Raw genomic sequence first — 11,262 nt, 5'->3', positions numbered from 1 at the left:
GCTAGTTCGATGAGGTTAGGAAGGAACACCAAAAGAAAAACAACTGACCTCAGAGTTCAGAATGGTCCAGAAAGAAGTTCAGAAAGATCTTGGAAAATGTAGACGTAAATAAGTTCAGAATATGTTTGTATATGTAAATAAGTTCAAAATATGTTTGTATACATAAAGAAGTTCAGTAAGATCTTGGAAATTGTTTCATCATTCAACACTCATCAGAAAAATGCAGCAGAACTGCAGAAAAAGGCATTTTTTCGTCACTGAACACACAATGGAAAAAATGCAGCAGGAAAAGAAAATATAATTAAAAAAGATATTATGTCTTCTAGAATGATTTGGCATTTGAGCATGCAAAAGTTCCAACAAAGTTATTATTGTCTTAATATGCCTAAAATTCAGTTTTCATGCACTGCAAATGCAAGCACTGCATATTCAGGGTCCAGAATATGAATCACCTGATAGGTGATAGCAAAGTTTTAAATATCATCAGGTTCTTCTGAGCATGTTGTCGCTCCTTTAAAAGTAACAAAAAAATTTTTTGCGGGGGATTAAAAGTAACAAATTAGATCCAGTGATTCCAAGCAATGCCCAATGGTACAAGCCCAATATTTGGTTGCTTGGTGAAGATGTTAGGATGGACGGTGGAATTTGTAATATTCAAATGAACAGGAAAATTTCTGAAGGAGCCAGAGAACGTAAGACTGCTGTTGCACTGAAACCTTTTTCACATTCTTGACACCCAAGTGAAAAGCTAACATGATCTAAGAAAAACCCAACCTATTTGCCAAACAGCTGCAACCTTTTTCACATTCTTGACAATCAGATTGCTGTATCTATAACCACAAACTCCCCCAAACATGTCCATGCGCTTCACAACTCAACAAAGGATTGTGAAATCATAGGTGAATCCATCGGATCGTACCTCGTGTACATACTTTTCTGACAAGAGCAGCGGAGTGTTTCAAGACGCATAGAAACATAAAAAAAATACAGCGTTACTCAAATGCTCTGCTCAAATTCAGCCCAACAATTTTTCATTCATATCTGAAAACTGATTACAGTATGACTTGGTAGTCGGTACATTGAGGACTTGATAGTCAGTACATCAAGGACTTGCTTAGCTCAAAGCTTCACCCACACATCCACACAAGAGTTCACTAACCAATGTTACTCGTCGGAAACTGCAACTTCAACTCACCAAGATGCCAATGCCTAAGAATCCAATTCAGCCAAAATTAAATTTACAAGAAAGTCAGCAGAGACTCCAGACGCTAGGCAGCTCACATGATTACGTGTGTATCGACAAGTTCAATTCTACTCCTTTTTCCTGCTACAAGCCGGGTAGCAAACGGGCATTCTTTATTTCGCGGCTAGTGCGTCTTACGCTATGTCTCGTGCCGGAATTGCAGTACATGAGTTTCCAATTTTTTGGCTCATCTGCTTCACTTTGATTTATTGAAAATGCCCTTTATTTACTTAAACCCTTAACTTAGGACCAGGTATGGATGTAGTGTAACTATGCCGTACACATCTTAACAAGGTTTTTGCTGCCTAGACTAGATGGAGACTCTGCTGACACTCTAGTAAAATTACTAATGACTGAACAGGATTCAAAGAACACAAGAAATCTTGGTGATTAAGTGCAGAACCTAGAGATGCAAAGATTAAATGAAACTCATGTGTGAATGGTTTAGGAAGATAAAAGACTAGCAAGGGCGTAATACCACTGGACTCAAGCAAGGAATTGGTTGCTTCCTTGGTGCTGCAACAGCAGTGACAGGCAATGGCGATTTGTTTTGCTTGGGAACCTTGCAGCTGAGCTCCCTCATCCCCCTTCTAGCGCGCAGAGTTGAAGCTGGAGTCATCTTCTTCACACCGGGTGCAACAGCAGTGACAGGCAATGGTGTAGAGCCGACGAAAGAGCAAGCCTTGAAAGCGACGGGACCAGAGACCTTCTTCACGGGCGCAACAACATTGGCAGACAGGCAGAGTGGAGCCTTGGAAGTCGGGCGCTTGCGGTGGTGGCAAGCGGACTCCTCGTCTTCAGCCATCTGGCGTCCACGGGCACGGACGGCGCACCGGACACCAACGGGTTCAGCACCAGCAGCGGCCGGCAAGGTGGTGGCAGGCCCAGGGCGCACGGCGACGGCAATATGGGAGACATGGAAAGCGATGGGCGCCGTCGGCGCCGGGCTAGGTTCTCCGTGGTCGACACCCTTGAGGTGGTGAACGAGTCCACACCAGGCACGGACGGGATCAGCACGGGCGGCGGTGGCTGGAGCAGCGACGCCAGATGCGCCCGTGCCGGCGTGGCGACGGGGACGCCCTCCATGATCGACGCTGTAGCGGCGGAGTTCTTGGGCGGCTGCGGCGGCCTCCTTGGCGAGGCCATCTTCCTCGAGACGGCGCTGGAAGTCGGCGTCCCAGCGGGCGAGGGACTCCCGGGACTCACCGGTGGCCTTGGCCAGGCTGTGCTTGGTCCAGTACTGGAGCACCCTCTCGAGGGCGCGCGAGGGCACCCGCATCTCCAGCGGGCCGGCTTGGGCGGCGGCCGGGCGATAGTCCCACGCCGGAGCGATGAGCACCTTGCCGTCGGCGCTGCGGAGCTGGAGCACCTTGGCCGCCATCTATGGCGTGCCTAGGTCTGGAGATCGGGAAGGTGGGGATGCAGATCGAATTGGAGCTGCTGCTCCCACCGGCGCCGCCCATTTATTCAGGGGAGAGCTCCTGATTCTTGCCGAATTCGGATTACCAGCTGTCGCCGGCTGAATTGGAACTGGGATCGAACTCAAGCTCGGCTGCGGCAATCTCACGCGCTGTTAGTCCAGCTGTTTTAATTCCGGATGCGTCGTTTTTAACTGAAGAAGAAGTAGCACATCTTCAGTTTCTCAGTCCAAAAGTAGGATTCTTCAGTTAAAAACCTGGACTCCTCTGGATCCTATTGATGAATTTCTATCATAAATAAATAGGATCTCAACACAGTAGAGATTCGTTGGTACAAAAAGCAATATTAAATTGTTGTTTGTATTGTTTTTTAGCACAGGCCAATGTGTATCAATCCCATAAAATTTCTGAACTTTCCATTTCTGAAGCTATTAAATTTGACATTTACTGAATTTTGCTTTTTTTTCTTAAAATATGGTTCTCCTTCATACTTAATTTTTCCCTTCTACTCCCTCCGTCCCATAATGTATCCTGTTTTTCCAAGCTATGTTAGCTTGCAAAAACGTCTTATATTGTGGGACAAAAGGAGTACTAAATATGCTTCTGAAAGACGACCCAACGGAGCAACTGGAAGGAGGATAGGGAAGCCAAAGAGAAGTTCGGAATAAGATACAGGCTTCAGATTTATTACTATTTCTGAACTAATATGTTTTTGATGATTGACAGAGATAAAACAAGTATATACTAGATGATGTCCGGCGCGTTGTTGTGGGAACCTTGCAAAAAGAATGCATAAATTGTTTTTAAAAGCATCTAAAACTAATGAAAAGCAAATATAAGCTTTTAAAAAAATACGGAGGGAGAAAATGAATTGCATTTAAAATGTTGGCATTTCAAACAAAACATGAAGGATGAACTCTACTGCAGAAAATAACATATGATTAACATGCATGTTTTGATGATGTGGCACCATTGCATGTATAGAGCAATGAAAAAATTATGGCTTGCGTGCATGACTTATTTATGTGGCATGATTGCATGGTTAGAAAAAAAAGATAGTGGATTATAGCTATTTACAAATAGAAGATTTCTTTTCGTTCAAGACTTGCACATAGCTCCTAGCTGAGCACTCCTAGCACCGTGTTTCAAGAAGTCATTTCATAAGACACATTTAAATTGATTTTGATGCAAGTATATGGCTATTTTTTGTTACTTGCCGAAGGAAATGGTAACATTAAATATTTTCTGTTTCAACTCCCACGATATTAATAGGAAAATGATTCCCCTCGATCGGTTGATTTCTTGGCTTCTGTCTGCCGCCTTGCTGATGCGACACGTGTCCCACGCGACGCGTGCCCCTGCCTCCTCATGATTTTTTCTGCAACATCAGTAATGTTGCAGAAGTTTCTTCAGTAACATCAGTTGTGTTGCAAAAAAAAAATGAAGATGAAAAAAAACTGCAACAAGACCTTTGTTATAAAAAAAATCTGCAATAACTCTTTTGTTGCAAAAAAAATCTGCAATAAAACATGTGTTACAATGGTGGAGAACACAACTTGGCCGATGCGCAAGATCTGATGGCTCGTGAGCCGGCCGATCTTCAATGGCATAGCACACACCATACTAATAACATGCTATGTTTGCCCAACAGGAAATTTGTCAATTTGGGAAGTTGGGCTCCAGTCGACCGCTCCAGCAGTGGCTGGTCACCTCCTCAACCGTCCGATTGGGAAGCTGTGAACCGCACAATCTATTCCCCCGTGCCTCTTGTCTCTCAGGCGGCACACAACAACAACGTTTCACCCTGCCTCCATCCAGAGATTAATGTCGAAGGGGTTATTTTGCAAATCAGTCCTCAGTTTTTCCCGACCAAACCCAAAGTCCTCCCTTCCTCCTTCACTTGCTCTCTTCCTCCTTCCTTGTCTCTGACGGGTGCCGCCCCCTCCACCACCACCCCTCCTCCCCACGCCACCTGCTCCCCCCTCCACCCCTCCCCCCGCCACCACATGTGATCGTCGCCTTGTTTCCGCCATGCCGCGTTGCCGTCGCCTGCTTCCCCACCGCCGTTGAAGCTTGGATTTTTTGCCAATCTACTCTCCGGCAGCAAGTTGTGGTGTTACTTGTACAAAACCGGAGCAGCGGGAGTGTACTTTGCCAGGGCACGGTAGCGGGGCGCCTTCCTCTCTTGGACTCCAGAGTCCGGCATCTACATCAAGGCATCAAGGCAAAGAGCATGGTGGCAGGGTGCCCTCCTCTCAAGGACTCCATAGCGGGAGTGTCCGTTGCCGGAGCTCACTATCGAGCTCGCGGAGTAAAACGTGTTGGAAATATTAGCACAAATCTAGTACATGAGTAAACAATAAACATGACAAATACGGTATGCATCTCATATTGAGACCTAAGCATGTGAGCACGTGTAGTACATAGAACCAAAACATCTATGAATAACATATATATACGACCAGCACATGAAACGAGCAAATAGGGGATGAACGAGTCATACCCTCTGGTTGGCCAGGCCAACGCGACGGCGACAACGGCAGCTGATACGTCTCCAACGTATCTATAATTTTTTTTATTGTTTCATGCTATTATATTATCCATCTGGGATGTTTTATGTGCATTATTATGCTATTTTATATCATTTTTGGGGACTAACCTATTAACCTAGTGCCCAGTGCTAGTTGCTATTTTTCCATGTTTTTGTCCTTTACAGAAAATCAATACCAAACTGAGTCCAAACGGAACAAAACTTTTTGACGATTTTTCTTGGACAAGATGACACCCACGAAGCTTCGGGAGGAGGCTAGAAGGGCCATGGGTGAGCCACAAGCTCAGCAGGCGCGCCCTAGGGGGGTGCCCTACGAGCTTGTGGGCCCCCTGTGGCTCCTCCAACCCTAATCTCAGCTCCATAAATACCCAAATCTTCCATGATTACCAGAGGGCACACCAAAAATACTTTTCCACCGCCGCAAATTTCTATCCTCATGAGATCCCATCTTGGGGCCTTTTCCAGTACTCTGCCGGAGGGGGATTCGATCACGGAGGGCCTCTACATCAACCTTGTTGCCCTTCCGATGATGAGTGAGTAGTTTACCACCGACCTACGGATCCATAGCTAGTAGCTAGATGGCTTATTCTCTCTCTCTGATCTTCGATACAGTGTTCTCCTCGATGTTCTTGGAGATCTATTTGATGTAATCTTCTTTTGTGGTGCCCTTGTTGAGATCCAATGAATTGTGGATTTATGATCAGATTATCTATGAATATTATTTGAGTCTTCTCTGAACTCTTTTATGCATGATTAAGATAGCTTTGTATTTCTCTCCGATCTATTGATTTGGTTTGGCCAATTAGATTGATTTTTCTTGTAATGGGAGAGGTGCTTTGTTTTGGGTTCAATCTTGTGGTGTCCTCAACCAGTGACAGGAAGGGTAGCAAGGCACGTATTTGTACCATTAAGGATAAAAATATGGGGTTTCTTTCATATTGATTGGATCTATCCCTCTACATCATGTCATCTTGCTTAAGGCGTTACTCCGTTCTTGTTAACTTAATACACTAGATGCATGCTGGATAGCGGTCGATGTGTGGAGTAATAGTAGTAGATGCAGGCATGAGTCGGTCTACTTGTTACAGATGTGATGCCTATATTCATGATCATTGCCTTATATATAGTCATAACTTTTCGCTTTTCTATCAATTGCTCAACAATAATTTGTTACCCACCGTATGCGTTCTTTCAAGGGAGAAGCTTCTAGTGAAAACTATGTCTCCCGGGTCTATTTTTATCATATTATTTTCAGATCTATAAAACCAAAAACCCAGAAATACTTGCTGTAATTTATTTCCCTTTACTTTATTTGCACTTATATTTATACTTTTTACCTATCTCTATCTGATCTCATCCTTGCAAGTATTCGTGAAGGGATTGACAACCCCTTTATCGCGTTGGGTGCAAGTATTTGTTTTTTTTGTGCAGGTGCTATCATTGGAAACTTGTGTGTTCCTCGTATTGGATTGATACCTTGGTTCTTAACTGAGGGAAATACTTATCTCTACTTTGCTGCATCACCCTTTCCTGTTGAAGGGAAAAACTAAAGCAAGCTCAAGAAGCAGCAGGAAGAATTTCTGGCGCTGTTGTCGGGGAGGATCTACATCAAGCCTATCAAGTACCTATCATAAACTCTCATCTTTTGCATTTACATTATTCGCCATTTGCCTCTCGTTTTCATCTCCCCCGCTTCTAAAACATTTTTAGAAAAACACAAAAATGTTTGCCTTTTTATTCGCCTTATTTCTATTCCTTTTCGTTTGCTTTTTGTTCGCTTATGTGCTAGATTGCTTGCTCTGTCATCATGTACAAATCTAAAAGTCTTGATCTTTACCACAGTAAGTTGGATGAAATTGAAAATAATGCAAAAAGTTTCAAGTCTTTGCAGTTTGAGCATAATAGTTTCTTTACGAACAAACTTAAAGAACAAAACACTATTATTGAGTATATCAATAAAGAGCTTGATGATTTTATTAAGGAAGTCTTTGGTCTTAAATGTCAACTTGTTCATATTGAAAATTTAGTAGGCCAAATTTCCGATAAACAAACCACGTTAGTAAATAAGATGGTTGCTAAACCTGAATCTTTGAATCTTGATGAAGATCTTAAAGTGATTGGTGTGACTCCTATTGAATATTTGTTTGCTAATATAGAACTTGATAAAGAAGGGACTGCAGATGAGTCAACTTTAGCTAGAAGGGGTCCCAATAATTTGGAGGGTGAAGATCTTAATGAAAAAAATAATAAAAGTGGGATTGGCGAGGTCAAAACTTTAACTAGTAATGAGCCCACTCTTTTGGATTTCAAGAACTTTGATTATGATAATTTCTCTTTGATTGATTGTATTTCCTTCTTGCAATCTATGCTTAACTCACCTCACTCTTATAATCAATATAGAGCTTTTACTAAACATATTGTTGATGCTATGATGAAATCTTTTGAAGAAAAACTTGAGTTGGAAGTTTTAATCCCTAGGAAGCTTTATGATGAATGTGAACCTACTATTAAAATTAAGATTAAAGATTATGAGTGCAATGCTTTACGTGATTTGTGTGCTAGCGTTTCCACTATTCCAAAAAACTTTATGTGATGTCCTAGGTTTTCATAAACTTGATGAATGTTCTTTAAATTTGCACTTAGCAGATTCCACTATTAAGAAACCTATGGGAAGAATGATGTTCTTATTGTTGTAGATAGGAATTATGTGCCTGTAGATTTTATTGTTCTTGATATAGATTGCAATCCTACATGCCCTATTATTCTTGGTAGACCTTAGAAAAATTGGTGCAATTATTGATATGAAAGAAGGAAACATTAGATTTCAATTTTCGTTAAGGAAGGGCATGGAACACTTTCCAAGAAAGAAAAATAAGTTGTCATATGTATCTATTATGCGGGCTACTTATGAATTGAATACCAAAGATGACAATACCTACATCTATGCATTATTCCTAGCTAGGGGCGTAAAATAATAGCGCTTGTTGGCAGGCAACCCAATTTTATTTTATTTTTTTGTTTTTGCTTCAGTTTTTCAATAAATATGCAATTATACTTCTGTTATGATTGTATTTTAGTGTCTTAATTAGTGTTTGTGCCAAGTAAGACCTTTGGGATGATTTGGGTGATAGTTGATTTGATTTTGCTGGAAAAAGAAACTTTTGCGTCCAGTAGCAGAATTCTTAAAATTCACTGGAGCATGATAGAATTCTGAGTTTTTTTACACAAGATTGATATTCAAATTTTCTATGTTGTCCTAATTTTTCAAAAAAAATTGGAGTTACAGAAGTTTGGCTAAAGTCCAGATTACTACAAACTGTTCTATTTTTGACAGATTCTCTTTTCATTGTGTTGTTTACTTATTTTGATGAATCTATGGGTAGTATCTAGGGGTATAAACAATGGAGAAGTTAGAATACAGCAGATATAAAATTAGAATAAGTTTACAACTGTACCTAAAAGCCGTTATTTGCTTTGTTTGACTAACGTATCTCATGAGTTTTCTGTTGAGATTTGTGTTGTGAAGTTTTCAAGTTTTGGGTGAAAGTTTTGATGGACTACAGAATAAGGAGTGGCAAGAGCCTAAGCTTGGGGATGCCCAAGGCACCCCAAGGTAATATTCAAAGACAACCAAGCATCTAAGCTTGGGGATGCCCCGGATGGCATCCCCTCTTTTGCCTTCAATCCATCGGTAATTAAATTACTTGAGACTATATTTTTATTTACCACATGATATGTGTTTTGCTTGGAGCGTCTTGTATTATATGAGTCTTTGTTTTTTAGTTTGCCAAAATCATCCTTGTTATACACACCTTTTGAGAGGGACACACATTAATCGTGAATTTATTAGAATACTATATGTGCTTCACTTATATCTTTTGAGCTAGATAGTTGCTCACTTATATCTTTTTAGAGCACGACGGTGATTTTATTTTGAAGAAATTGATTATGACACCCCCGATTCAATCGTACACTAATCATGCACGCAAATGTGTACGATCAAGATCAGGGACTCATGGGAAGATATCACAACACAACTCTAAAAGTAAAATAAGTCATACAACCATCATATTACAAGCCAGGGGCCTCGAGGGCTCGAATACAGGTGCTCGAACATAAACGAGTCAGCGGAAGCAACAATATCTGAGTACAGACATAAGTTAAACAAGTTGCCATAAGATGGCTAGCACAAACTGGGATACAGATCGAAAGAGGTGCAGGCCTCCTGCCTGGGATCCTCCTAAACTACTCCTGATCATCGTCAGCGGCCTGCACGTAGTAGTAGGCACCTCCAGTGTAGTAGGAGTCTTCGTCGACGGTGGCGTCTGGCTCCTGGGCTCCAACATCTGGTTGCGGCATCCAAGAAGAAGATGAAAAAGGAGGAAAAGGGGGAGCAAAGCAACCGTGAGTACTCATCCAAAGTACTCACAAGCAAGGATCTACACTACATATACATGGGTATGTGTTTAAAGGAGCAATATCGATGGACTAAACTGCAAAATGCCAGAATAAGAGGGGGATAGCTAGTCCTATCAAAGACTACGGTTCTTGCAGCCTCCGTCTTGCAGCATGTAGAAGAGAGTAGATTGAAGTCCTCCAAGTAGCATCGCATAGCATAATCCTACCCGGCGATCCTCCCCTCGTCGCCCTATGGGAAAGCGATCACTGGGATGTCTCTGGAACTTGTCTGGGTGTGTTTTATTAAGTATCCGGTTCTAGTTGTCATAAGGTCAAGGTACAACTCCGGGTCGTCCTTTTACCGAGGGACACGGCTATTCGAATAGATAAACTTCCCTGCAGGGGTGCACCACAAAACCCAACATGCTCGATCCCTATGGAAGGACACACTTTCCTGGGTCATGCCCGGCCTTGGAAGTTCAACACGTCGCAGCCCCACCCAGGCACAACAAAGAGGTCAGCACGCCGGTCTAAATCCTATGCGCGCAGGGGTCTGGGCCCATCGCCCATTGCACACCTGCACGTTGTGAAAGCGGCCGGTGAGAAGACCTAGCCTCCCTTATATAAGGGCAGTCGTTCCAGTCCAACCCGGCATGCGCCGCTCAGTCGCTGACGTCAAGAAGGCTTCGGCTGATACCATGACGTTGAGTGCCCATAACTGTTACCGTGTAGTTGCTAGTGCGTATAGGCTAGTGGCCAGACTCAGATCAAATACCAAGATCTTGTTAAGCATGTTATTATGAAGTAACCACGGATGCTGACCAGGGCCAGGCCCACCTCTCGCCTAGGTAGTCTCAACCTGCCTTGTCGCTCCGCCACAAAGTAATAGTCGGGGGCCGTCGGGAACCCAGGCCCACCTCTACCGGGATGGAGCCACCTGTCCTTCCAGCCCCCATTTCCGAATCACTTGCGGGTACTCTACGAGCCTACCCGACTTTAGTCACCATCTGTATAGTATGTAAGTATAGTATATACCCGTGATCACCTCCCGAGTGATCACGGCCCGATAGTATAGCATGGCAGACGGACAAGAATGTAGGGCCACATATGATAAACTAGCATCCTATACTAAGCATTTAGGATTGCAGGTAAGGTATCAACAACTGTAGCAACAATGACAGGCTATGCAACAGAATAGGATTAAGCGAAACAGTAACATGCTATACTACTCTAATGCAAGCAGTAGAGGGAAGAATAGGCGATATCTGGTGATCAAGGGGGGGCTTGCCTGGTTGCTCTGGCAAGAAGGAGGGGTCATCAACTCCGTAGTCGAACGGGGCAACAGCAGCGTCGGTCTTGTAGTCTACCTGAGAGAAGAGGGGGAAGAAACAATAAATACAATGCAAACATAAGCATGACATGCAAGACATGACAATGAGAGGTGCTAGGTGTGCCCTAACACGGTAGTAGGTAATACCGATGAAGGGGGGAAACATCCGGGAAAGTATCCCCGGTGTTTCGCATTTTCGGACAGATGAACCAGAGGTGAAATGTTGCAGGTTCGCTATGCTAGGGACACATGGCTGACGAATGGGCTCCGTATTCGGATTCGTCTCGTCGTTCTGAGCAACTTTCATGTACAAAGTTTTTCC

The 11,262-nt window shown here is 43.1% G+C and overlaps 1 protein-coding gene across 1 annotated transcript; it reads right to left on the bottom strand.

The window, feature by feature from the left end:
• Nucleotides 1-1,014: 1,014 nt before the first annotated feature.
• LOC119362710 lies at nt 1,015-2,810 on the bottom strand. The gene has a single exon (XM_037627955.1). It carries the CDS (start codon nt 2,622-2,624, stop codon nt 1,704-1,706), a length of 921 nt encoding a protein of 306 aa, XP_037483852.1. The 5' UTR covers nt 2,625-2,810; the 3' UTR covers nt 1,015-1,703.
• Between the last annotated feature and the right edge of the window lie 8,452 nt (nt 2,811-11,262).

Source organism: Triticum dicoccoides, chromosome 2B (assembly GCF_002162155.2).
Source record: "Triticum dicoccoides isolate Atlit2015 ecotype Zavitan chromosome 2B, WEW_v2.0, whole genome shotgun sequence".
Taxonomy (NCBI): domain Eukaryota; kingdom Viridiplantae; phylum Streptophyta; class Magnoliopsida; order Poales; family Poaceae; genus Triticum; species Triticum dicoccoides.
Note: the sequence above shows the minus strand (reverse complement) of the source record. Positions and strands in the feature narration are given on the sequence as shown.

Coding starts and splice junctions, on each gene's coding strand:
- LOC119362710 (XM_037627955.1), bottom strand. CDS start 2,624: ATGGCGGCCAAGGTGCTCCAGCTCCGCAGCGCCGACGGCAAGGTGCTC.